Source organism: Anopheles coluzzii, chromosome 3 (assembly GCF_943734685.1).
Source record: "Anopheles coluzzii chromosome 3, AcolN3, whole genome shotgun sequence".
Taxonomy (NCBI): domain Eukaryota; kingdom Metazoa; phylum Arthropoda; class Insecta; order Diptera; family Culicidae; genus Anopheles; species Anopheles coluzzii.
The window spans coordinates 27,648,658-27,676,238 of record NC_064671.1 but is presented as its reverse complement, the minus strand read 5'-3'; the positions used below and the strand labels follow the sequence as shown (position 1 = coordinate 27,676,238).

Below are 27,581 nucleotides of genomic sequence, written 5' to 3'. Positions count from 1 at the left end.
TCTTCAGCGGCTCTACACACGCACGAGTGGTCATAAAGGCGTTCGTTAACCTCCACCGACAAGTGGCCACTGGAGGATAATTTGAGCGCGCTGCTGCCCACAAAACCCGGCGCAGAATTTCTAACACGGCTGTTAAAGCAAGTTTAGAGCGTCTGTCGTTTTTGTCCATTTTCCGCTGCACCAGATTAACCATAAAATGTTGCTCGTTTTGGGGTTTTGTATACTTATGCTAGATGCTGCTTTGAGTGTGTAAAGTGCTGGAATGAAGATTAGAACGCCGGAAAGGTGAAAGGTGTGTAGTTTGCTTTTAACGGTGCAATTACGAATGGAAAGGTGTGGGCCCCGTGGGTAACATTCAGGTGCGACGCCTTGTTGAGGGGCGATATTAAATGGTGCCGTTTTTATTTGTTTTATAAAGCACAAGAATACAATTAAACCGAGATGGAGGGAGAAAGACGAAAAGAAGTTTCGTTTTGTTTGATAAACTTTCCGGGAAAAGGGTAGTTTTTTTTATGTTCAAGACGCTTACAACTCCCTTCACCAAGCTTTGATCAAGTCAGTTTTGCATGTTTAATTAATTTATTCCACTCGGCTTTGGAGGGGGGGATTGTGTTTTGATGAGGCGAGCTCCTGCGGAAACGGAAGCGATAGAATAAATATATGCACGTTCAGATCATCTTTACCTATGTGCTGGCTAGCTTTTCAACGTTCCGCTGAATCGATCAAAACAAAGAAGCACAAGGAAAATGAGCACCTTCAATAAATGCCTCCTACCTCCAGCGCACAAAAGGAAACACATGATGATGTTTCCTGGGGTCGAAAGGAAAACTCATCGTATGGAAATTTTGGGATTCGATGGAGATGGTGCATAATCAGCGGGAAGTCCATTTCCGCCGTTTTTCGGCTATTTCTTCTGTGTTCTTCCTAACCGGTGAATGGTCACTCAGCCGTGATCCAGTGCCTCAGGGCTTGGAAGAAGACGATATAAATGATACTGTTTCTACCAGTTTTTCCTGCTCCAATTCTATTGGCCAATAGAGATCACAGTAAACTCAGAAGCTTGAAGAAGTCGGAATCCCAAGGGAAGAAAGAAATTTTGCTTAGAAACTCGTGATGTCCGAAAAGCACCGAAAATTCCGAATTACGGAAAGAGCAGAACATTACGTTCTGGTTCATTATTTTCAATTAGCTCCTACGGATGTTCCTCGGGTGGCGCTTCCATTTACACACCTGTCCGCATTTTACGTGCTTTCCGGCCGAATGCCCACATCGATTGCCTATTCCGGATGTGGTTCGAAGGAATTTGAAGGTCAAAGTGTACCGCCGGGAACCATCAGGTTTAATCATTCGATAAGCGCTTTGTGGGACAGTATGAACATGAGGAACCGTACCCCAAATTCCAGTCCCTCCAGGCAAACTATATAGGGCAAGCAAAACGCTTCGGGGTCAGGTGTGTATGAGCGTCTTCTCCGTCCTCCTACGTTGCGGAAGCATTTAAGCGAAACGTGTTTACCCTCTTCAAAAAACAGATACATCCCTGCTCGGTATTTTGTATAAAATATTCCCTTGTTTCAGTTTTGCGCATCGCTTACGCTAACGACCATTCCAAGAAAAAAAGGGGAAATGTTTTTATGGTGATGACAAGCATAGCGATAATGTAACACAAACTTTGAGGGATCCCTTGCGCTCAAAGGGAAAGACATTACGCGATGATGTCCCATTGCCAAGAGAGGGCTAGAATCATTGGCGCGTACACAATTGGCTTGGGTTTTGGGGTGTTTTTCGATCGTGGGAGCCATACCCTGTCGATGTTCAAAATTCATCAACCAACCACCAATCATGGGAGGAGACACTTGAAGCAAATTCGAATCATTGGTTGGCTTGCTGTGGTGCATTTCGTGTTGTTAGTCAGCGGTATTTTTGGACCACTGTGGCTCTCGAACTCTGGCGAACTAATTTCACACACCGCTCTGTCGAGACGACTGCACGCAAACGGCTCGCGGGAAATAGCTCCACGGGGTCTCCGAGCTCATTTAGCTTTACGACCGGCATTGGCGAAGTCATCCATTCCTGTGCTCGAAACCGTTCCAAGCACGCATTCCGCAGCGAGTTGATCGTTCTGACGGAACTAGCGTCTCGTGCTTTGTCACAGTTGCTAGGTTGTCGATATTCGGACCTAACGCAGATGCTTCCAACATTCCAACACACACACAAAACGCTTCCTTGGTGTTCTTCTTGCCGTGGAGCAATTCTAATTGAATGCTGCTGTGTCACAGTTACTTTCACGCATGCATTATGTCACGATATGGTGTGCCGGTGTGCCAAGAACAAGGGGGTCGTTTGGTAATGCTGCAAAAAAAGGAACACGACGACATTTTCATTTGGAAAATGCGGACATACTTTCGGTGCAGTTGTCGTCGGCGTCGTGGGGTCATCCACTACATCACACTTGCTTAGTAGGTTTGCAGTTCATTTACCACTTGCAAGCTGACTCTACCTTCTAGATGACTAATGATAACATCACCGTGTGAAGGAAGAAGTTAGCAGCCCCGTGGCAACAGCCAAGATGTGACGACAACTTAAACGGCGCATGTGTCATGTAGTGCCAACGCTGGTCGTCGCCTCTGTCGCACCGAACCTGGGAGGTGTAAATGATTTGTTTGCATCGTTGGACGCGCTTATTTATGACCATAATGTTCCTCCAACAAGCGCGACAGAGCATAATGGTGTGTACCACGGACGTGCAGATGAAGCAATTTGGAACGCAGCACGTCCCGCAAACCCTCGCAGCTACTGCTGGTACTCTGGTGTTGGAGCAAAAGATGATAGTTTTCCCTTCCTTTCCGATGCTCTTGCACTAGCCAGCTCAGCTGTGAACCATAAAGTGTCTCGCCAGGCCCATTATATCATAATTCTTTCTCGACACATAATTTTCTCCTTCCTTGTGCACTATTTTGTGGGGTTTTTGTTGTTACTGCGTGATTGCTTCTATGTTTCAGTTCGGTAGCATAATGTGATGTCAGCGGCCGTTTTGACTTCCAATTTGTTGCCACTTGGCCCAGTGGCGGTCGTTACAAAATCGGGTCGTCGAGAGTGAAATCATCGCGCGGTTGATTAGCTACGGCTCTGGCTTTGGTCATTAACATGCTCTTGTGTATTGTGCCAAGTTAGTACACGGAGCTGAACATCGTTTTAGCAATGCAATGGAGGAAGTGAAGCACTCAAAACAAACTGCTGTGTTTGGGTGTAGCAACAAAAAGTAAAACAAGCTAACAAAAACAAATAAAATGGAAATAAAACATCTCTTCAACGCATATGCAAATAAGATTAAGTCGTAACATTTTGTGCTAGGAATGCAAAAGCCATCTGTTCAGGGGGGGGTGATTGTCGATGTCGACTTTTGCGCATGGCAAACAGTTTATGCAATCTTCACTAAAATGTTTGGAATACTCATCGATAGCGTGGCCTTCATTAACCAGATTCAATGCTAATCGAGGTTGAAATACTTTTCGCAAAAATAGAGCAACGTAAATGTAAACATAATGTAACATAACGCGTTCATGAATGAATTCCATTATATATTTATGCAACCCTTTTTGTGTTACGAATCAGGTTACCCACATTTCTCAGTCTCAGCTCATGTGAGATTTCATCTCCACATAATGCCCGAACCGAACACACACACAATTTCCATCAACGGATATTGGAAAAATATGGCATAAATGAAGAAAAACGGTGCCAAATAAATTACGTGTTCACACGTACATTTAACACACCACATCCACAGTGCGGCGAGTGATCGAAACACGTGCTAGGAAAAATGAGAAAAAAGCTTTTAATGCACCCACATTGGCAAATTGGTGTAGGGTGTGCCATATAAATAAGCCGAAATTTATAAGAGAGACAGAAAAAACAACCCAAAACTATATTTTTTTCATCGAAACACGTCGCTTTTTTTTGGAGTACAATATCATCGCACGAGAGACAGAAAGAAAAACAAACCGTTCATTTCGGGTTATAAAATGACAAAGTTTACGGGTTCACCTTCAGCAGGCCCAGAACCAGAAGAATTGCCCCCATAGTTAAAGGTTTTGTAAACAAACCACGTCCTTTAAACGTGGACTGTACGCCGAATTATAAAAAAACACACTCACATTCCGATACGAGCGCCCCAGCGGTTCGGGTGATTAATTTGAAGATTAAATGCGTCAGCTAATTTGTCCGGACGCGCACACGGTAGCCCAAACCCAGTTCGGGACACCACCGAAAAGACAGGAGGCACAGTTGTGCGATGCCTATCCCAACCGGATAATGACAATTTGCCGTCCGTTCCAGCGATGCCGGGGATCGGGCGGAAGCGTACCAGCGGTGGACAGATTTCTCACGCCGCACCGAGTGGGCCGAGCCCGTTCCACCGGTGTAAAACCCTTTCTTCCACTCCCAAGGGAGTCGTCACGGCGCTGCCTAAATGGTGTTAATTTACATGCAATCAATCTTGCGCAATCTTATACCCCTCCCCCTCGGGAACGGTTGGCGGCGGCGTCTCTCTGCCTGTCTTCTGGCAACCAGAGGACCCCAGAAATCCTCGGCAAAGGGCGAACGCCGCGTGCTTGCTGCAATCAATCAAGATGCAAATGTGCACAATGTGTTCGTGGAATTCGGCTGCAGCCGAGGTGTCATCACAGATCACCGACATTAGTGATGTGTGTTGATGTTTTGTAGCGCACCGTTTTGGAACTCGGTATGTGTCGAGTTCCGTTGGTGTCGATTCCATTCCTTTTCCCGTCGTACAGAATTATTGAGACTTTCTGGAGAGCAGAAGGATCGCTCCCTGATGCTCCCTTTTTCTTATGCATATATAAGTGAGGCAATTTTATTTCCATGCTTTTCGTGGTGTGTTAAATTCGGTACTGGGGCGAGAGACCCACCGGAATACGGTCGGGATAACATCAATCAAACGCTCTGTGTCTCGTCTTCCCGACAACAGCACAACCAGTTCGGTACAAGCCTCAGTCCCTCAGATCCTGTGCCATGTGTTTGTCTCCCTCACGGACCTCACCAGCACCAGTGGCTAATCTTTTTGCAATCAATCAACACCTTTTTTTTATTTCTTTGGTAGGGAAAAGAAGGATAAAAGTAGTCTTATGTTCCTTCCATGTTCCAAAGGAGTCATGCTTTCGTATTCAGGTTGAAGAGGAAGAAAAGTTTTATATTTTTTTTCTGGGAAATATGACGGATGGACGGTTGTGTCACTATCGAGAGTATTGCTTTTATTTATCTTTTTCGTGGTAACATTTTCTTTTTATTTAATGAAGTGAACTATTGATTGCGCTCAAGTAAAATCGATATCCTGAAGATGATGGAACGATAAAAAATCATCTGAATTCAGACATAAAGCAGCAAATACTCTTCGCTATGGCCAATCCATCAAATTGAGCCCGTGAAAGGTACACGTGTACTGTTTGTGTTGTTGTGTAGCTTTTGTTAACTTGCTTGCACAAAACAAAATCATCACGGGGCGAGAAACCAGACCGAATCGGTCATTTCAACAAAAGAACAAGATTTTCCTCGAAAGGATGGTGGCGAGTGTGTCCTAAGGGTGTCCTGCCCAGCTACCAAAGTTTTCGGCGACATTCCGCTGTCAAAAACTTGTGCTGGTGATGAGCGCAAAAAAAAATCTCTTCTCACATGCATATCAAAACGTAATCCTTCGTTGATTAACTACAAGCAGATTTGAATAAAAATAATACCCCCAAAAGAAAACAATCTGCTACACGGGTGCTGACGGATGGATGGATGGACGGGGATGCTGGCCGTCTGCTTTGCTGGCTTCTTCCGGCAACCGTCAAGTTTGCCGGAATGTCACCCGAAATGACATTTTGATGAGATCTAATTCCGTTTTCATTCTTCTCGTGCTCGTTCCCTGTTTTTTTTTCGGGAAACACGAAAAGGAATTCTTAATTTAAACGATCTCGCTAGAAAAGCAAACTGGCTTGCGCGCTCTTGCGGGAATCAGCTGGACGAGTCGCTCCCCCGGGTCGGGCCGAAAAATAGCTCTATTATCCTTAAAGCAAACTTTGGCCGTGCTCGGCGAAGCGGCGACGCTCAAGATTGACACTTGAAAAGGAAGTGTTAATGAAACTCGGCGCGCGGGTCTGCTAGCACGGAAGGTTCGGAAGGTCAGTTCCTTCCGAGTGTTCCCCTTTTATATAAAGTGCCTTGCGAAATTCCCCAGCCACGGCCCGGCGCCAATCAGATGCAAATCCCCGCTGTCAGAAATGGGATTAGTTGCCGTTTGCTTCCTTTTTTTTTGTTGGTGCTCAGGGCTTCTTTTATTTCTGGCTCTTACCAACCAAAAGTTTCATTAACACTTCCACACTGTGGAACACAAAACCAAAAGCGGGTTCCATTTTTTTTTTCTTCCCCTGGACAGACATGTGCAAATTTTTGTACAAATATGACAGCGAGGGGCCATTGTGAATGATTGAATGTGAATATATTGCAGCTTTTACTTATATGCGTCTTCGTTTCTCTTCCCTTTTCGCAGATTCGTTCGTTAACAGCCAAGAATGGACCATCTCCCGATCCGTGCCGGACATCCGGCTCGGCATTGTGGGCAGCCTGAGCTCGGGCAAGTCGGCCCTGGTCCACCGCTATCTGACCGGCACGTACATGCAGGAGGAATCGCCCGAGGGCGGCCGGTTCAAGAAGGAAATTCAGATCGACAATCAAAGCTACCTGCTGCTGATACGGGACGAAGGTGGCCCACCGGAGATTCAGGTGAGTGACACGCCGGGTCTGGTGGATGCTATAACGCCATGCAAACACGTGGGCTCCTGGGTTGGGTTGACAGTGGTAATAAAATATATATATACGTCGACCAGACTGGGTGGATCCCTTTTCCATTATGATGGAGCAAGCGACGAGGGACGATAGCCTTCGTTTATGGGGCCTCGCAGCGACCAAAGACAGCCTGGGGGACGCTTAGCGGACGTTCTATGGTGCTCCAATTTGTATCCTTTGACCTCGGACGACCTAACTGCACCCATAATGGGTGTGTGAACGCTCCCCAAGGCCAGCCAGGGAAGCAGGTTAATGGATACGGACGGATGTTTGATAATTAACTTTCCTGATAAAGTGACAGCCGTCTGCTGCCGCTTGTGTTGCAAAACACCGCTGTCAAGGTGGTGCAGTGTCTGAGTCAGTTGTGCGGCGTTTTTTTATTGCAGTCAGAAGGGTTGTTATCATTATCTGTAGTTATGAATGTGTTTTATTGCAGCTATTGGAAATATTTGCAGTGACTTCAACTTCAGAAATGCAGTAAATCGAAAGCATAGCTCGTACCAGCTTCATTTTTCACTCTTTTAATTTGTTGCTGACATCCCATTTCTTGTGTTGCAACTTCCGGATAGCTATATAAACACACAGATAGCTTTAGTATCTAAGCAGGAAAAGAAAGATAAATATCATCTTGGAATTGGAAAACCTGAACTTCGCCAGGAATTATGCTTCCAGCGCCGTGTGCCGCAATTGCGTAAGCGAATCGTTGGAACAAAACAGAACAGAAAAAAAATCTTATGCGCAGTGACATAAACCTGCTCTCTGCGGGTGGCATGCTATGGCCCCTCCACTCGAACGTTCGTCGACAGACACCACCTCCACAAAGCGAGCGAATGGCGGCTGGCTCCATGTACGTTCGATGTGGGTTTGGATATTTTCAAGGGTGGTGGTTTTGTTGTTTCCTACACCTGTCTTCAGGTGAAGCTGTTTACACGTCAACCTCTCTCTGGCCTGTAGACAAAGCAGAGCTGGAGGTTCCGTGTGAATATTTTAGTGCGGTGGCGCCAAGATCATCCGATAGAGAGCGGGCCTTGTTTGGAGTTGAATGGGATTGGAGCTTTCAAAAGTATGGATAGCGATCGTCGTCGTAGGTAGCAATGTCACCTCGTCACTCAAAGATGAGCCTTTGGGGGACCTTGGAAATGGAATACCATTAAAAAATGAACGAATTGAATGTCTCATCACTTCCTATTCTTTTTTGGATAGAGTAGCGAGTTCAATTTTGCTGCAGCTGCTCCGAAATGCGTTTTTTTGTAGTTGTTGTCTCCCTATAATAGCTCTCCCAAGGGGGTAATTTTGCATTGATTTTGATTGCAATTTCTGCATTATGTCGGCAACAATTAAAAGTCATTCGAAAGGCAGAACAATCAAAGGTCGCTGCACAGGTCTAGCATGACTTGCTGTTTAGTCTATTCTTCCTTCTCCCGAAAAAACTCACCCCGCGTGATGAGTTATCAGTAAAATCGGGTGCAATTTTTTTCTATCCTCCCCTTCTGCAGCGAAGGATACAGCAGCAGCAGCAGAGGAAGGTAGTGGAAAGCATTATTGCAACCTAATTGTTGCAAATATTTTCATTCTCATCCACTCCCGGGGCTACCCAGGATATGCAGCCCAACAACAATGCAATAATAACCCAACCGTCCGTTAGGGAGATCTTGAACCGGCAGAGGCAACAGCGCCTATTCACAATTAATCGATGCATCACCGATTGCTGTGCGCTTTTGTGCGTGGTAGGTTGCTGCAAAAATTTGCATACCTCCCGCCAGCTTCTGCAACAGCATAAGCGTAGTAGCGTGCGTGAATAATTGGTCTTGCAGAGTGTGTAGAGCCTTTTTCCTCTCTCTCTCTCTTTTATTTCTTCTCCCTTGCTTTGGCACTGACTCTGCACCTCAAACAATGCCGGTCAGCTAACCACCGGGTAGGGTGCGGTAGGCCGCCTGCCTGCCGATCCGGGAATCGGATCCGAACGGCCGATTAACGGTTTGTGCCTGCCCCGTCAGCCCCCAGCCTCTTCGCTACTAATCAATTAGATGCCAAATCGTCAGCCGCGCTCGCGCTACACTTGGGCGTTTATCGAGGCGTAAAGCGATTGATTGCAGTTTAATGACTTTCTCCCGGATCGTAGCGAAGGTCTCCCTCCAGCGGAAAAAAGGGTGTTGCTGCTGCTGCTGCTACTGCACCTTCATTTGCATTGCTAATTAGTGTGCGCCGATTGATAGCGCGGATTCGAATTTGCCGGCCAGGGATCAGCCCAGTTTTCCCGCGATCGATTGATTTGCTTGGACGCATCGATCTCGCATCGAGTTTTAGAAGATATTGTATGCGCCGGCTACATTCTAATCCCCGTTGCTGGAAAGGGGGGAGGGGAGGAGGGTGTCTGCAAACCCGTTACAGTTAATCTAATTTGCAATTTTTGCAGAGCAAAGAGAGAAGAGAGAGAGCGCGAAAAAAGCGTACACGCGTTGTACGATGAATCCGCTAATGGGTTGTTTTCGTATCAACGTTACGATTTATTGATTCTTTGGGTGGACGGACGCACACACACCGTACGCTATTGACTCTTCATCAAGCAAAAAAAAACACAGGAGGGTTGTCTAGTGATCGATTTAGGCGCTAGGGGTGGAAGATCAAACGTATCGAGCTATATAAATCGTCGATTTTGTATGCATGCCTGCCTCGGTTCTGGCAGCGCGAATAAAGCGAGTCCCGGGGTGGCGTACGTTTCCTTCGCGTATCAGCTGTAAAAGTCATTGTAATGTAAATATTATCGTTGCATTTCGAATCGAAATGGTATCGACGAATCGCTAGCGCTAGTTTGTAGTCATAAGCAGGACAAGTCGTTACTATTATTTATCGCTCCATTAGCAAGGGATCTAGTTTACGCACGCCAGCATTGGGTCCTCGGGTCTACTTAGCGCACAAAAGCAGCTCCGTTCCGTTATTTATTTAAATTGAATAGCTGTGTGCTGTTTGTTTGTTAAATTTGTATTAACAAATATCGTTAAAATTACTTAAACATACACATTCTTCTGCATTGTCCTCGCTATCTCCTTTCTAAAACTCACCAAACCTCGTCGTACCTACCTTCGCATTGTTCCAACTTCAAGCGCTATTGTTTTCCCGCCAATGTGACAAGAGAAATTAGACCGGAGACACCTTCCATAATGCGCCCTTTAAAAACAGCTAAAAACCCTTTTTTATTTCTGCTGCTGCTGGGGTGACAAAACACTGCAAAGCGCCACTGCAAATGCCGTCAACGACAGCATTGAAAGTGGTTTCTCGGACGGGCCAAACAGCATTGCTTGCTTGTCGCCACAAAGCGGTGACACTATATGCCCGCGCGGCAGTCCTACCACCCGCCGGCCGGGCCTCCCCTTCCATTGCCATCATCATCAACACCCCTTTAATTATGTGGCCAAGCTACACACCGACAAGTATGATTTGCGTGTGTTTTTGCCGTTTTTTTGCCATCCCCCGAGAGCGTAAAGTTTAGCTGAAAATTAAATCAAACAATTGATGAACTTAAGTGCGCACATACACATGCATGCGTACACGTTTAAAAGCGGGCAGTGGTTTCATATCCTGAATGCAGTCCCGGTTCATATTTCCACCCGAAAGCGGCCACCCCGGACGAGAGCATCCTTTGTGAATGTGTGTATGCGAGCATCATCACAGCCCTCTCGGTTTGCAGAAAAAGCGTCGCCAGAAGGATGCCCAAATGCAATGTGTGCTGTTGGGCAAATTATTTCGCCCTGTGGCAAAGCAGTTTGTGTGACTGTGAAGCGGCAAAAGGATGAAGCGCCGCCATCGTTTGCGCACGGTGGTGGAAAGATTTTTGCAAATGCAAAAAGGAAAAAACACAGCACACAACCCATCCTTTTCTTGGCTTTCATCAACCTTCTATGGCGGCTTGGGTGTTGGAATAAATAATGGTAATTGCAGAGCGTAAGCAGGCAGCTGATGCTTTATTATGTATGCCGCCGAATGCCCGCAGGATGCAGCAAGACACAAACACGCACACACGTGAACAGGGTGCTTTCTTTTTCCTGGCGCTGCACATTCATGGCCGAGATTGTTGAGAGCGCGCGTGGTGCTGCTGCGATGTTTGCATAACTTGCAGGCGTCTGTGGCATCTGCGAATGCCGATCTGCGAATGTGTTTGTATACGTGTGCGCTGTGGAAGAAAGTTGGCTATGCGGGGATTGCAAAAATAAGGACGCCCTTACACCCTTGGGGACGACGGCGACATTCGTCGTCTAAATCGCTTTCCATTTCAATGAACCTCCCCGGCGCGGCAGAAGGAAGCAGCGTTGCAAAATATGTGCCTCAAGAGACGCCTTCTACCCTCCTACCCTCCTACCCCACCCCTTACAGACGTCTCAAGATTGGAACGAAAACATACACCCAAAGTCCCCCAACTGCCGCCACTCCACTTGCGTCGGTTTGCGTGATTAACAAGCGACCGAGTTGTGCAAGGAGTTTGCCCGGTGTTGTGCTCCCCGCCTGAAAGGTAGGCCAAGCGCAATGCACACCCCAACGTCGCACTGTTCTCCAGCACCGGTGTACCGTATGGTACCGACAGCAGGAAGTAGTGTCGCCGTCGGCGACGCAAATTCTACCCCTTTGCGATGTCTCCTCTTGCGGCCTACGGCACAACAACAACCGACGGCGCGTTGTTGCTATTGAATTTTGGACCCATGGACGTCGTGGTGCACGGAGCAGTGCACGATTGTGCGCCTGCGCGCACTCTTCTAAACAGCCTGACGTGTGCAGGCGACCTCTTGAACTTCTTCGCCGTGTACACGTCAGCCTCGCCTGCCTGGCTGCCTGGAATTATGCCTATGGGGTTTCTTGTGGGGCGCAAAGAAACTGGAATGGAGTGGGTGCGAAGCATAAGGAACGTGTAACTTAGACGGTGACGGGGGTTTGGTATGGCACTCGGAGGACAGGCCATGGCTTACAAATCAAGTTCATTGCCTAGTGCCTCCACGGGCATGGTTCGCGTTTGGTGCAAAAATCCTACCGCGCTCAGTGTGCGAATTGGACGCATTCGGGCTTGACTCCTCTCTCGCTCGGTTGTGGTTGTTGTGGTTATTGCATGCGGGAGCAGGTTCTAACGCTTTTCGCGGCTCATCTGCAGCACGCTGTTTGTGCATTAGAAGTGCGTTTCGGCCTGACGTTTGTGGCCTTAGCAAACCCGCATCCCGTATGACAACGTGTCTATTGTGTGTACCGTTTTAGCATCAGCAGGAAGTGTGCTGCAGTTCTATTTCTGTCCGTTCAAGCTAGAAGCACAGCTTGGAGACTTTTGCTGGTGGTGAAGTGAAAGCAGTACGGCGCGAATGTCAAGAACCATGACGATAGTGCTGCTGTAAGCGCCAAGTGACGGTAATTTTGCAAGAGTACAGAAATGAGTTTTTGCACCCAAAAATGACCTGCAAACCCTCATGAAATCACACGCACACTTACTGTTGCAAGGTAGAAAAACCGACCTTTATTGTTACGAAATAGAGACAGCAAAACAGCACTGGACGCACTGTTTTTGTGCGCCCATTACCGACCATCATCCCTTCTCGGCAGTGTACCAGCAGCAGCAGTAGCAGTGCATTGCGCGCTATCTTTGCGCAATTCACTCCCGTTCGGTAGGGGGCAGGGGCGCCACCGTTTGTTGTGTGTCCTACCAAATCCCGCGGCCCGCCATAAATTAAATCACTGTGTAGGCCATTAAGGTGGGCACCATTCGGCACTGATGTCGATTACATTCTTTTTTTTTTTTTTTTTAGTTTCCACCATCTAATTCTACCTCTCTCCGGTGGTGCTAAGCAACGTGGTTACGCGCTGGTTTTTCCTCTATTGTGTGTTGCCCCGTTTGCTAGCAACGCGTAGCCAGTGTATGTGGCACGTGGTGTGTTTTACCGTGCGCGCAGCTCGATGACAGCTCTATTAGGCGGCAGTGCGCTTCGGCGTGGCGTAACGCCGATACGCAGCGCACAAGGCACGTGGGCTTAAGAGATAATTTCGGTACTGTTTAGGGTTTTTTTCTCTTCTTGTTTTGTTGTTCCTATCTGCAATCTGAAATTAGTCCCGTAAATGGACAGGACAATAAATCGTAACTTTCATTACATTTTTCCGGATGAAAACAGTTTAGTTTTTTTTTCTGCTGCTACGTACTATGACATCATTATTATCAGTGAGGGATAGTTTTTCATTGTTGTTTTGCAAAAAAAACACACACTGCTTCACTTCTCCCGCATGTTTTCCACCAACCAGGGGAGAGAAAGTGACTCTTCAACTCTCAATGCGACTCTCTGTTTTTTCGCCGGATGATTTAAACTCACCTCACTTCAGCATACTTTCGGTGACCTCTGACTGAGCGGTGGACGGTTTTTGTGCAACCAGGACCCTGTCTGCCTGCCTGTTTGTCTGTACAATCTGTACAGATTTCAGTTACATACAGCGCTAGCCAGCAGAGATGAACTAACGCAACTGGGCCGCACCAGCCGCATGCTGTGCCAGACGGTTTGCTCTGGTTGTACAGTGCGTGGGGAAAACTCTTTGACACAGAGAAGAAAAATAAACCCCAAACGTCTTTTGTTTTAGTTTTGCAACCTTATACCTCATCAGGCCGTTGTACTTTTGCGCAGCAAGGGAAGTCAGATTTCTTGCCAAACGAAAAGCCTCCCTCGGTGTGCAAATGTCAACAAAAAGGGTCCATTTTTATTTGACGAATGGAAAGACGAAAAACCGTCAAAACGAAAAAAATCTCGTCAAATATTTTGGGAAAAATGGCTCGAAAAGAAAACACGAAAAATTGTCTCCCTTTTTCTCTCGGAGGTCGTCTAGTTTATAAAATTCGTTATAAATGCCCGTAAATCTCGCCTTTATCAATCAAAGCGAACCTTGAAACCGCACCGCAACGAAATCCTGCTGCTGCTGCACCTTCCAAAGGGAGTTTAAGGCGTTTCTTATGTTCGGTGCGTGCGTCCCTTCGATTATTTTGCGCACTTTTCACCACAATGCATGTGTCCTCTGTGTCCCCTCCTGGCTCCTGGCACTAATGAGTTAATTTTTCGACAAAACAAACTTTAATGGACTTCTGCGCGCCACACAGCGCACAGATTCTTCCGAATTTCCGGTACATTTCTTCCCTTTTCTGCAATTTTTCTGTTGTGCAGACAGACGAATAGGAAATATCCTACTGTGTGTGTGCTTTTTTTTTAGAAGAACCCCAAAAAATCTCTTTCTTACCTTCAAGAATAGTCATGACGGTTTTGCTTTTCCCACTTTTTTGAGACTTTTTTTTGTGTGTGCAAAACAACACCCAGTTTCGTTCGTTTTCCGGTTTTTTTCGCACAAAAATGCTCAAAAAGCGGAAGCGTAATTTAAACACGCAACATATCAACAAAAACCCGCTCGCTCCGTCCTGGTCCCCACACAAGGAGGAAGAAACTCGCTCAAACACACTCTCGGAAACGTGGTTTGGGTTTTTGTAGTTTGGTTTTGATTTATTGGTTCACCGTGACAAATCAATTGCAAGACATTGCTGGTTTCTTTCTGGTCTGTTCACACTGCCTCTGCCTTGTGCGGTACTTTTGGGTGTTCCCTTTTGGGCAATTTCTATTGTTGATGGGTTGCAGAAAAATTTGCACATAAACCGCTTTCTGTGATTAGTTTTGTATGCGCTTGGGTGTGTTGCTGGTGTTGAAATATCATTAGCGGGTCAGTTTTATGCGTTTTGTATTAACTAACGATTTTTTGTTCTTCTTTCTTCAAATTGCAGTTTGCCGCCTGGGTTGATGCCGTCATTTTCGTCTTCAGCTTGGACAACGAGTCGAGCTTCAATGCGATCTACACCTACTACAACCGGATAGCGCACCATCGCAATACGGCCGAAATACCGTTCATTCTCGTCGGAACACAAGGTAACGAGGGAGCGTCGTATGAGGAATTGGGATTGTGGGATTTAGAGCCACAGGGGACGTTGCTATTTCGGGACAGTTTGCTAAATTTCCCTACCTGATTTTTTTTCTCAACTCTTTTTTAGACGGTATTTGTGAACGGGCACCGCGAGTCATCGACGATGCGCGGGCTCGAAAGCTGGCGCAAGATTTGAAACGCTGCACCTATTACGAAACCTGCGCCACCTACGGACTGAACGTGGAACGAGTATTTCAGGACGGTAAGTGTAATGCAGGGTAAAATAGCGAAGACACAAACCCACATCCATTGGGAGGGGTATTTTTGATGGAAGGATATTTTAAAACCACACACGAAAGATTACCGACGAGTTGATTCGTTTTTATCCAATTTGCCGCTTCTTTTTCAAATAAAAATCCCTTATTTGTGAAATATCCCGATTGCAATAAGAAAAACATCCCAATTAAACTGTCCTACCCCTCGCAACACACACAAACGACAAGGACCTGTCAAAGTGGCAAGGATAACACGCAATCGCACAGTGCGCCACCTGGCGGCCGGTACCGACACTGCCAACACTGTACGCGCTATCGCCGCCGTCACGCACACACCGAAACATAACCCAACAAAGCAAGCACGCAATTCGTTCCGTATCAACAACAGAAGGGCAAGCAGCAGCAGCAGCGAACAGTGAACGCAAAAAAGAATCCCGAAAGAAGCCCGTAAAAAAGCGGCCGCCAACCCCTCAGCGAACGACAGAACGAAACGGAGCGAGCTTTTTTTGGGGGTAAGACGAATGTGCGTGTGTGTGCGAGAGTGTGTAAAGAAAGGGCAAAACGATCTATACCCCGTTCGAGTCGCAAGCAGAGGAGGGAGCGAAAGAGGGAACGCAACACAACCAGCAGAAGAAGGAGAGAAAAAAGCAAAAACCAAAACAAAAGCCCAAACGCGTTGGGCTCAGCTCGCTTTAGTCCGTCCGTCCGCGTCCGCAAGCCAAAAAAACAACCACACACAGCTAGAAGCCGTTTCGGTGTGCGTGTGTGTATGTGTGCGCCTGTTTGCATGTGTGTTTTTTTCCCTTTCGGGCTCTTTTGCTCCCTTTCCCACCGCCTCGTACGTCTATGCTGCTGCTTCCAAACCCCCGGACGGGCAGTGTGCGTATGCTGTATGCTTCCCTTCCCCGGGAACTGCTCCGCGTGTTATGCTTTATGCTTCACTTTCTTGCCTGCCGCTTTACTATCCCGTTCGGCCACGGAGACCGGTCCAGCAACGTGTCTCGGTGTGTGTGTGTCGTGTGCACATTGTGTATCATCTCTCTCTCTCCTCATCTTCCCGTTTCGATTTCGGAGGTCCATTTGGTCGGATTTTCCTTTTCGGCTGTCGATTCTCAGCAGCAGCATCGGGCACACGGACAAGCCTCCGCCAGGGGCCAGAAAGCCTTCCAAGCGCCTTCCAGTGTCATCACAACCAAAACCAGCGCTACTCGCTTGCCCGTTAGCTATTGTTAGTTCCGTTGTGCACTTTGTGAAAAACGTGATTTTTGTTGTAGTGTCGGTAGAAGCCGAAGAGCCTACAGCCGTGTATTTTGCGATTCAAAGTCGGCTTTGATGTTCGAAAAAGCGTCCGGCACAGCATCCGCCACCAGGAACGGTTCCAGCGGTGGAGGAACAGTAGGCGACGTCGACGACGACCACGCTGCTGATGGTGGTGTTACTCCTTTAGCACCGAAACCGCAAACAGCAGCCACCAACACCACCAGCAGCATGCCTTTCTACAGGAGATACTGTAATTATTGTCCTCGTGTAACGAGTTACCCTCTAACCTTCACGTCCCCCTCCGAAAGAAAGCAGAGCATAAGAAATAGCGTGCGCGTGTGTGTGTGTTTCGCGGCAAAGAATCAAACCATCTGCCTGTGCGCAAATGCCCCTCTTCTCGTTATGCATGTGTCGTACAGTGTGTATGTAATAATAATTTCCCTCCTTTTTTGTCTTTTCTTTTCCTTTTTCGGTTAATTTCCATCTGCACCTCTGGCCATCATCATCATCATCATCGTCGTACCGCAAAACAGCCTGCCAGAAGATCGTCCAGCAGCGCCTGTCGACGGGTTCGACGATCACGCCAACGAACTCGCGCCCCACCACCCCGCAAGGCACGCGGCTCGGTGTGGCCAGCTTTCACCCGTCCGTTCCGAGCCCGACGAACGGGTACGCCGGTTCGGCCGTCACACACAGCAGCAGCAACGCGTCGCCCAGCCACCAGCAGCAGCAGCAGCAGAACCACCAAACCGGCGGCACTATGACGCTGCCCCATCGGCACCACGTCCTGTCCGCCTCGAGCCATCACATTCCGATCAAGATCAGCCAGGAGCTGATCGGGGCCGAACAGCACCACCACCACCACACGTCCTCGGCCGGGGCAAACGCCCAGAAGTGGGGTACGATCTCGCACGGCACCTCCCAGCAGACGCTGCTCGCGCTAACGAACGAGAACAACAACATCTCCAAGTTCATCCCCCCAACGCACCCGGTGTCGAGCGGGCTGCCACCACCAACCGATTCTTCGCTGCTCCAACCGCACGGTGGTGCATCGCTTACCGCCATGTCCGGCAAGGACAGTAGCAGTGGCGGCAGCGGCAAGGACGGCAAGGACGGGAAGGAACTCCCGACGCCAACCTCCACACCGACCACATCGCGCAAGAGCCGCCGAAGATCGAACCTGTTCATCCCGTCCTCCTCCAAGAAGGAGCAGCAGCAGCAGGAGAAGATCAAAAACGGTGAGCTCGGGTCGGGCCGAGCCATCCCGATCAAGCAGGGCTACCTGTACAAGCGCAGCAGCAAATCGCTCAACAAGGAGTGGAAGAAAAAGTACGTCACGCTGTGCGACGATGGGCGGCTCACGTACCACCCCTCGCTGCACGACTACATGGAGGACGTGCACGGGAAGGAGGTGTCGCTGCAGTACGTCACGGTGAAGGTGCCGGGCCAGAAGCCGCGCGGCACCAAGTCCATCATCACGAACAGTGCGCTGACGGCGGCGGCCGCTGCAGCGGCCCAGCAAGCGTCATCGTCCACCAACGGCACGAACGGCGGCTCGAACGGGCTAACCGAGGGGATCGGGGGGCTGTCCCTAGCGAAGGATCGCAAGTGCACGGAGAAGGTGCTGCTGACCGCGTTCGACACGCTGCGCGAACCGGTCAAGTCGAACTCGCAGACGAGCGGCGACGAGGGCATCGTGATCAGCAGCAGCAACTCGCAGAGCTTCCTCGGGGACAGCAGCAGTGCGGCGGCCGGCAGCAAGATCGATGCGCAGACGCCGAACGTGAAGAAGCGGCACCGGCGCATGAAGAGCAGCGGCGTGGGGAAGAACAGCGAGTACGATGGTGAGTGTCGGAACGCAAGAGCGCTGTGCTGCAAAGTGTCATGAGCATTACGAGATGTTCACCAACGAAAACAATGAACAATAGCTGTGATGCTCATTGCTGATACTCAATGAAAGTGCGTCACATGTTATGCCGAACACTCAAATCAGCTCACGTACAAAACTGAGATGATCAGAGATGAGACTCAAACAGTTGATGGTCAATCACATGCTTGGTGACATTTTGTTTAGCACCCAACTCTTGGTCACTCATATTGTCATGACATTTTTTGTCGATGATAAACACAACATTCTTGAAATAGACTTGGCATGTGGTCCCAAGCAACAAAATAAACATGCTTTCTCGCTCTGTCTGCTTTGATTGTCCGTCGGGTCAAACAGAGCGAGAAACCATGCTCATTGTGTTTCTTGGAACCACTCGCAAGCACCGCATGTCTCCCATGACTATCGTGATGATCACCGACTGAAAATGACGCAACCAAGTGACTGACCAAAAGTTGATTACACAAAATGTCATCAAGCATGTGATGGTCGCAACAACTGCGTGAGTCACGTCTCTGATCATCATATTAGAGCTCGTGACGCTGACATGATTTTGTTACAGCCGGAATTTGTCATGACTGTCAGTGACATTTTGCAGAACTGATCATAGTAAAAAAAGTCATGACATAGTGACTGACCAAGTGTTGGTCGCAAAAATGTCATGAAGCATTTATTGAGTACATGACGCTGACATGGATTTAGTTTCAGTCAGATTTTGTATGACATTGACAGTGACATTTTGTAGCACTGCGCAAACGAGACGAAACGAGTCCAAACATGACTAACATTTATCTTTCTTTCTTTAAAAAACAACACAGATTCCGACGGGTTCGAGTTCTACATCGTCTCGCTGGACAACAAGCAGTGGCACTTCGAGGCGTCCAACTCGGAGGAGCGGGACGAGTGGGTGTCGGTGATAGAGCAGGAAATCTTCAAGAGCTTGCAGGGCATCGAGTCGTCCAAGTCGAAACCACTGAACCCGAGCGACATTGCGTCGATGCAGTCGATCCGAAGCCGGGTCCCTGGCAACGGTTACTGCGTGGACTGTGATTCACCAAGTAAGCATTGTTTTTGTTTTTGTGCATGGCCCACTTGTGTTGGAAAAAAGGAATTTCTTCTAATCGGTTTTTTCTTTGTAGATCCCGAATGGGCCAGCTTGAATCTGGGCGTGCTGATGTGCATCGAGTGTTCCGGGGTGCACCGAAATCTTGGTTCGCACATCAGCAAGGTGCGATCGCTCGGGCTGGATGAGTGGCCGTAAGTACTCAACCGTTGTTCAAACAATTTCTTTAAAACACTCGTTCATGTACTAATTCATTTTATTTATCTCTATTTCAACCCCCTACTTCAGTCCGGGCCATCTGAGCGTAATGCTGGCGATCGGCAACAGCCTAGCGAACTCGGTCTGGGAGGCGAATACGCGCGGCCGGGTAAAACCAACGCCCGCCAGCTCGCGCGAGGAGAAGGAAGCGTGGATCCGCAGCAAGTACGAGGGCAAAGAGTTTCTGCCCCACTTTAACCCGTCGCCCCCGATCGGCCAGCAGCTGTGCGAGGCGGTGGTGCGCTCCGACATGAAGTCGATCATCATCCTGCTCGCCAATGCGTCGAACGAGCACATCAACTCGACCGCCAGCAACCGGGATCTGCGCACGCCGCTACTGTTGGCGTGTGCGATCGGGAATTTGGCCATCACGCAGCTCTTGATTTGGGTAAGAAGGCACTTTACTTGCTGTAATAAATAAGAAGAAAGCATGTTTAACATTTTCCTTTTCGTTTCTTTCTCTCTCTGCAGCACCATGCCAACCTGAAGCACGTGGACAGCGAGGGCCGATCCTGTCTAACCTTTGCCAAAGCGGCCAACTCGCTGGCGGCGGCCAAGCAGGCAAACAATTCGCCCCACCACGTGAATGTGGAGACGACCACGGCCCTGGTGGAGCTGCTGACCAGCCTGGGCTGTACCGATCCGGCACCGTTCTCTGCCAGCGGTACGCTACCGCGCCGAAGGGAAACGATCGATCAGGCCACGTTCGAGAAGTTTTCCTCGAGCGTCATCTAAACGACGACCGCTGTGTTTGTATGGAAGCGCAGTAGGAGTAGTAGTAGTAGTATTAGCACCTTGATGATATATAGACAAATTTCGAGAACGCAATCTCTCAAGACACGCAAGTTTTGTCCCCGACTATGTAAAGAGAGAGAGAGAGCCGCAATTAGAGGGACACTTTCTCTCTAACACAGATTCATATGTTAAGTTCTTTAGCCTTTAAAGAGATGGTGGTTGTGCGCGTTCTGTTTACTTCTCGGTAACGAACGCCGCAGCAAGACGTATTTGACGAGAGACAGAGAGAGAACCCTTGATGGCATTGTGATCGAATATGAAGTTGAATTTCGGTGGGTGGTAGTAGTATCTCTGTGTTTAAGCATTCTGTTTCTGAAGCCCCGAAACAGGTACAGGATTTTGTAAATAATTTGTCCACAATTGTCGTTCGTTTGGCCAAAGGCAACACAAATACGAGCAAGAGAGGAAAAAAACTGTACCCCTAATCCCCCCCCCCCTTTTTATGTGTATAAATGTGGTTAAGAAGCGTTTGCGTTTTATATAGAAGAAGAGGAAGGTATATCTTATGGTAGAGAGCAGCAGAAGCGAGGAGAAGGAGAGCTCGCTTTTCCTTTAGTGTTTAAAATGGCGCACGAACCCATATTTCCCCTGGTAGTATGTATATGTACATGTGCTAAGAGCTTAGCTGAGAAGAAGGAACACTTTAGCACTTTTTTTAGTGTTTTGTTAGTTTGTTAGCCGCGCGCTGTTTTCGTGTTGTTCGTGTGCTTGCACCGTTCCACACACGGGCGCCCTTCCCTCCCTTCCTCTGTGTACGTAATATAACATTTTAGATGTTGTTTATTCTGTTCTGTTCTGTTCTGTTTCGATAAGAATTATATCATCCCTCTCTCTTTAAGTTGCTTTCTTAGTTTAATCACAGTGGTAGTGTGCGGTGTAGCCGCCCCACAAGACGCGTACCTCTAAACAAAAACTCACATTGGACTGGAACCATTTAATTTTTGTTTGGTCTTTATTTTTTCTTTTTCGTTATTAAAATTAGTGTTTTGTTGCATATGATCCGCCGCAGTAGCCGATCGTCGGGATGATCTTTTATCGTACGCAATATTTATTCACAGTTGTAGAGAGAGAGGATGAGAGAGAGAAAGCGCGCGTACGCTTGTTTTAATGAATTCATTCAGTTCCTAGTTTTGATCCGGGTTTTGTCGATCAGTTTGTACCTTTATTTGACAATTTCAAAAAGGACATTTAACACACATCTGTCCTTGGTTGGTTTGCAACTTTTGATTCTCTTTTTAACAAGAGTTTCCGAATGCCGAATGGTTTTTTTTAATATTGATTTGCTCATTTTCTGTTCCGTTTAGTGCAGCGTAACATAAATATATAGATTGAATTATTGCACTCACACACACAAAAAAACACAGTACGTTAACGAATTGTGCCGACGCATTAGGGCCAAACAGAGAGAAACGCTTGGCATAATATAAATGTATACATAAATACACAACAAAACAGCATAACAGCATAGCAGCACACAGCATATAGAGCAGCGAATCCCTCTTTCCCCCCACACACGCCACAGCTACAATGCACTACGAACCACAATTGTAGGAGAAAGAGCAGAAGAAGAAGGTATTAGAATGTGTTTGCAAAACAAAAAAGAACCCTTAAAATAGTAACGGTAGACCTCAGCAACCAGATAACTGATGATGTATGGCAAAAAGCGTATTAGAGAAGATGAGGGAGAAATGTATTGTCATTTATGAAAAAAAGATTTAACAGAATTGCCCCCCCCCCCCCCCTCCTTTCTTATCCTTCGACAAAACGAAAGCTCGTTAAAGTATCGAACCACACACACAAGTTGATAGTAATAGACGACTCCTATAGATAATATTGCAGAGAATTTAATCACCCTTTAACAACAACAACAAAAAACGTTTAGTACAGATTGCGAACTACAAAAGCGAAAACAAAAGAGAAACGGAGAGTAGCATTGCATTAAAAAGTGGTAAAACACCCTCTTAGAAGAGCCAAGTATAGAGTAGAACAAGAGATGAGAACACATGTTGAAAACAACTCTGTTATAGGTTACAAAACAGAGCAACAGGAATATAAAGAAGAAAAAGCCCGCAAAGCATTACACAAAAAAACTCGTTATTCAATTCTCTTTAGTACTTCAGTAACAGTAAACAAAAAAACTACAAAAAGAAAACAACATTGAAAGGAAAAGCCCCCTACACACACACACACACTAACATTAGAAGAAGAGAATTAGAGCGATAGAGTATAATAATAGCTTAACAAACAAAAAAAAAACATTTCACAACCCCTTTTCGCCCGCGTCCGTTGTTTGTGAAATTGGCAAATATGAAAGCAAAATTGGATTGGACTGGAACAAAAAAACATTAGAAAATTTAACAACTTTCGCTGAATCTCTCCCACTCTCTCTCTCTCTTTTTACAACTAACTCGCAATTTTTGGCGACACGAGTGGGGATGGGGGAAAAGAAGAATGAAGAAATGATAAAATGAGGTTGGTGCGCAGTAAAACAAAACCAAGAATACAATATACGAAATGATACGATGAAGCATTAATTCGGAACGGGTGTTTTTTTAGTATTAACTGCTTTGTTATAATTTTTAAAAATGATAATATCACATTGCAAATTTGCAAAAAAATAAGATTGTATTTTTGCCGATGTTTTTCGTGTGTTAAATTCACCTCTTCGCTGGGCTTCACGACACAAACGGCCCGGTTTTTAAAAATAGCCCTTCCCGGAGCGAGAGGTTACCGTTCGTTTATCACTAATCAAACAGGTTTAAGCAAAAACACGTGCAAAAAAAGCCTTGTTATTGCAAGCAATTTATCATTTACTGTGCCTCGTACATTCAGCTCACTTGAAGGCGTATATTATCATCATCTCTCCCATTCAAAACTGCATCAAAACGCGCATCAGTTATTGTTTTGATGATGATGATGAAGGGATTGTGTAACTGTGCCCCAGATGATGGCCCAACTGTCATCCCTTTTTACCCGCGTATTCCCTTTCTCGCTTTTCGTCATGGGTCACTTTGATTGCGCAAAAATCTATAACTAAACACACACACTCACACACAATCCCCAGTGTTCCCGTTTGTGACCTTCCTCCTACCAACGTTCGTCATTACGCACGTTTGCAGGAGTGTGTGTCGGCTCTATCATGACTTGCGCAAGACTGTAGTGTGCGCCTCATCTCGCAGCTGATAAGCGAATAAGCGGTGCGCCGTTACGATCAGTTGCTCCGTGACCGTCGCTGTGTCCGGTCGTTAAAGTGTGTGTCCATCCAAACCAGAGTGCGTTCCTCTCCCTAGCAAAAACAAAAAAACAAAACGATGCAAAGTCATTACAACCCAACCGAACAGACGTGGTACGGTGAAAGCTTACCGTCCGTACTCAATCCGGCCGCCGGTATTGGCCGCATCGTGCTCGATGTGCTCGCCCGCTCGCCCGACCGCGTCATCCAGATCAATGCCGACACGGGCCGGCAAACGACGTGCGGCGAGATGAGGCGGCGCATCGTTCGGGTCGCACTGCACCTGCGTCGCCTTGGTTACCGGCGCGGTGACTTTGTCAGCCTTGCCTGCGGCAACGGCGAGCAGGTCGTGCCGGTGCTGATCGGCTGCTGGGTACTGGGGCTGGCCGTCAATCCCCTTGCGCCCGTCTTCGAGAAGGCCGACTTTGTGCACATGATGAAGCAAACGCAATCGGGGCTGGTGTTTTGCGATCCGGCCAATGCGGGCGTGGTGCGGGAAGCGGTCCACGAAGCGATTACGCACGGTGCGCAACTGTTTGCGATGGGACCGGCAGCGGAGGGGGTTCATCGGTCGGTGGACGAGCTGCTGGAACCGATCGACGGGGAGGAGTGCTTTCGGGCGGAGTATTTGGGCGACGCGTCCAAGCTGCTGGCGATGGTGCTGTGCTCATCCGGCACGACCGGCCTGCCCAAGGGTGTCTGTCTGTCGCACGCGCACTTTGTCGATGGAATGGTCTTTTCCACGTAAGTCTTTGCTCCGTTAATAATCTAATAAGATTCTAATCGACCGCGGTCCTTTCCATTATTGTAGCGACGCTTCCGACGGTCCCATCTTCAACTTTAGCTCGCTGTTCTGGGCGACCGGCATCTTTGCCGTGATGACCTCGCTGCTGCACAGCCGGCCGCGCGTTCTCACCAGCAAACCCTACCAGCCGGACCTGCTGCTCGATCTGATTGAAACGTATCGCATCGAGAATCTGTTCACCCCTCCCTCGTACGTGTCGACCCTGCTGGCCCACCCTCGCACTGCCCGGGCCGATCTGAGCAGCGTTCGCCAGTGGCAGCTCGGTGGTTCCCGCGTACCGACGGAAATGACACTGCGCCTGCAGAAGCTGCTTCCCCAGGGGCACACGCGCTCCATCTACGGCAGCTCCGAGATTGGGTTTATCACGCGCAATGACGTCACGGTGAAGCCGGGCTCGGTCGGTCCGCTCACTACGAACGTCCAGTGCCGGGTGTTGGATGAGGATGGCCAACCGGTCGGGGTAGGAGTTGCCGGCGAGCTTGTACTACGCCATCGGTACATGTTTCTGGTAAGCCCTAAAAAAATGCACATCAAAGTAGGCAATTATGGAATAACAATGGCTTTCTTGTACAGGGTTACCTGCACAATCCGGAAGCGACCGCGAACGCACTGACCGAGGACGGGTTCTTCCGGAGCGGCGACATCGGGTACATCGATGCGGACGGCAGCCTGTACGTGGTCGATCGCATCAAGGACATCATCAAGTACAACAACTACCAGGTGTCGCCGTCCGATCTGGAGTGCATCATACAGCGCATGGACGGGGTGAAGCAGGTGTGCGTGATCGGGGTGCCGGCGCCGGACGGTTCGAGCGATCTGCCGATGGCGGTGGTCGAGCGGAAGGTGGCCGGCGGTGGTGGTGGTGCGACGCCGCTGCGTGAGGAGGACATTGTGCGGCATGTCGAGGGACAGGTGGCGGACTTCAAGCGGCTGCGGGGCGGGGTGCGGTTCGTGGACAGCTTCCCGATGACGCCGTCCGGAAAGATACTGAGGCGTGCGGTAAAACAGATGATTAATGATTCGAAATGAAGTAGATAGTTTTAATTCAAAATTTATTATTTTACACTCAAATTGTAAGATGACTTCCGAAGTCAATTCTTACGCTTCGACAGGAAATTATATGGTATTTAGGATATTTTCTTCGTATGATAACAATTATTGTAAGTGATTAAAGAAGTGTTGAAAAACAACCACTCAGAATGTGTCTGCCCTTTGCAATTGGATACGATCATCAAGCACAGATCGACGCGTCAGAGACGCAGCCGAGATCCGACAGTTTCACGCTCCAGGACAGCCACTACACCTCATCATCGTGGGTTGGAATAGCTCGACTTTCGAGTGAAAGTGAGTTGAAAACTTGCCTATAGAAATGATCCTATGAAGCACAGTCTTACCTTCTAACGCCAAACACCTAACCACTCCACTCAACGCACACATGCTGCGATAGCGATGTGCAGCCAGCCCTTCACTTCCCTTCACACACACACACATACACACTCATGCACGGTGCGATTTAACACCATTCATTTCTCTAGAGAACATAAATTTTTTGCTCGATTTGTTGCTGCATTTGCACTCGAAAAAGATGCACATGTTGCGATTGGGCAGCTTCTTCATATGCTGGATTTCTGGGAAAGAACGGTACCGAAACTGCTTTTGTCTGTTCCCCGCATTCTCGGTAACGAACCGTTTTCGTAAACAACACACCGATTCCCACGTGCTTTTGCTGTCAAACTGCCGCTACGGCACGCAGAACGCTACAAATGTTGCGCCGCGGGCAGGGTGCGAAGTGTTCCGCACAGTAGGTTCGGCTTCGTATTAATTCAACCGAGGGAATTTGACTCGTGTTTTTTATTTCTTTTAAAAACAAACTGTAAACATACAGGTATTCCCCGATATACGCTATTAATGCGGACCGGAGGCAATAGCGTATTTCGAATTTTAGCGTAAGACGAATTTCGAGGTTTTCAGTCAAATAATAGCAAATTTTCGTATAATTTTGCTTGAAGTGGTAGGTTTTAGCCACCAAATTAGTTATTCAATCTGATTTCAACTAAAGATCACATTTTTTTTACCTTTTAAAATGTGTGTGTGTGTGTGTTTTTTTATAAGCAATACGGCAAGCCGTCCCTACTGAATAAAAAAAAAATGTGTTTTTTTTTAATTCGACAAAAAGGGAATTTATTTTGCTTTTGTCATTTGATGTGTCAAATCAGTACAATTTGCTCGAAGAACTGTTAAATTTAGAAAATAGCGTATAGCGAAATCGCGTACATCGAGTGTTGTGGACAGACCGCTGCCTCATCCTGAGGGCTCGCCGTTGACAGCAGGGCTGTCATCCGGTGACGTCCTCAGTGAGGATCGCGGCGCGAGAAGGACCAGTCGTCCTCTCCCCGCATTGCGTGTGTGTGTATGCGTTTTATTTATATACGTGTTTATTTATTACCATACCAAAGAGTAGAATAAATCACATATTCTGTTTGTGCCGTACACACCGTCTCATGTTTTGTTTTGTGCGGACACAACAGTGGCGACGAGGATGGGATCCTCCTCGCGTAGGGGGGGATCCTACAACGAACTGACGCAGCACCGAGACCACCATCGCGGTTCCACCATCGCGCAACCGCCATCGCGCAGGATGGGCACGCTCGGGCTTGCGCGAAGCCCCAAAGAGGATCCTCACTCCGCTGCAGCACTATACCGGACAAAGCGAGGGGACATTCCGCTTTGGACCGTCGTCACACGGCATCACCGCCGCCCGCTGCAGCGTCATCGGACACACACTGGTGCAGCATCGGCGTCGCGGCACCACAGCCGCCCTTCTGCACCAGCATCATCGCAGAGCCCGATAAGGCACAGTGCTGAGGCATTTCGGCTGCCCCCTGTGGACCTTCATCGCCGGCGCTCCAGCTGCACAGGTGCGTCTCGACGGCGACACCACTGTCGCCCCTGTGCAGCACCATCACATGTGTCCCGAGTGCACAGTCGTCGTGCGCGGCATCACGGTCGCCCGCTGTGCACTCGCATCGTCATCATCATCACCATCATCCTGCGCGCCCTGCACAGCAGTTCACCGGCAGCGATATCACGGTCGCCCCTGTGCAGCGGTTCCGGCTGAGCGGTCCAAGCGCGCGAGGCACCACGGTCGCCCCCTGCTCAGCTGCACATTGACGCCCCAACGGCAGCAGCATCCGGAGAGCTGCCTCATCAGGATCATCGGCGTCCGGTGCAACGGCTTACGACAACAGCAT

General features: G+C 48.2%; 2 protein-coding genes, 1 long non-coding RNA gene and 1 other non-coding gene across 6 annotated transcripts in view; 2 read left to right on the top strand and 2 right to left on the bottom strand.

Annotated features, from left to right (window-relative positions):
* LOC120959818 (centaurin-gamma-1A) overlaps nucleotides 1-22,827 on the top strand; it is a 153,525-nt gene extending 130,698 nt beyond the window's left edge. For 2 of the 3 annotated variants that reach the window (XM_040383479.2, XM_040383480.2), the window contains exons 2-9: nucleotides 6,548-6,780; nucleotides 14,621-14,762; nucleotides 14,885-15,019; nucleotides 16,826-18,136; nucleotides 18,996-19,235; nucleotides 19,317-19,434; nucleotides 19,529-19,886; nucleotides 19,970-22,827. In XM_040383479.2, coding sequence (XP_040239413.2) covers nucleotides 6,548-6,780; nucleotides 14,621-14,762; nucleotides 14,885-15,019; nucleotides 16,826-18,136; nucleotides 18,996-19,235; nucleotides 19,317-19,434; nucleotides 19,529-19,886; nucleotides 19,970-20,233 — 2,801 coding nt within the window. In that variant the 3' untranslated portion in view covers nucleotides 20,234-22,827. Of the gene's footprint in view, nucleotides 1-6,547; nucleotides 6,781-14,620; nucleotides 14,763-14,884; nucleotides 15,020-15,610; nucleotides 16,543-16,825; nucleotides 18,137-18,995; nucleotides 19,236-19,316; nucleotides 19,435-19,528; nucleotides 19,887-19,969 lie in introns of those variants that run through there. The other variant, XM_040383481.2, reaches the window with a different exon arrangement.
* LOC125907539 (uncharacterized) lies at nucleotides 22,023-23,747 on the bottom strand. The gene is made up of 2 exons (XR_007452755.1): nucleotides 23,657-23,747; nucleotides 22,023-23,579 (listed from the first exon to the last, which is right to left on the bottom strand). It is a non-coding gene; the product is annotated as an uncharacterized LOC125907539 (long non-coding RNA).
* LOC120959819 (uncharacterized) lies at nucleotides 23,578-25,520 on the top strand. The gene is made up of 3 exons (XM_040383482.2): nucleotides 23,578-24,269; nucleotides 24,337-24,838; nucleotides 24,904-25,520. Exons 1-3 carry the CDS (start codon nucleotides 23,605-23,607, stop codon nucleotides 25,357-25,359), a joined length of 1,623 nt encoding a protein of 540 aa, XP_040239416.2. The 5' UTR covers nucleotides 23,578-23,604; the 3' UTR covers nucleotides 25,360-25,520.
* LOC120960247 (small nucleolar RNA U3) lies at nucleotides 25,520-25,722 on the bottom strand. The gene has a single exon (XR_005752303.2). It is a non-coding gene; the product is annotated as a small nucleolar RNA U3 (small nucleolar RNA).
* Between the last annotated feature and the right edge of the window lie 1,859 nt (nucleotides 25,723-27,581).

Excerpts from the sequence above, each read along its gene's own strand:
- LOC120959819 (XM_040383482.2), top strand. The coding sequence starts at position 23,605 with ATGCAAAGTCATTACAACCCAACCGAACAGACGTGGTACGGTGAAAGC. Across the intron at positions 24,270-24,336 it reads GATGGAATGGTCTTTTCCAC|CGACGCTTCCGACGGTCCCA; the intron begins GTAAGTCTTTGC and ends CCATTATTGTAG. Across the intron at positions 24,839-24,903 it reads GCCATCGGTACATGTTTCTG|GGTTACCTGCACAATCCGGA; the intron begins GTAAGCCCTAAA and ends TTTCTTGTACAG.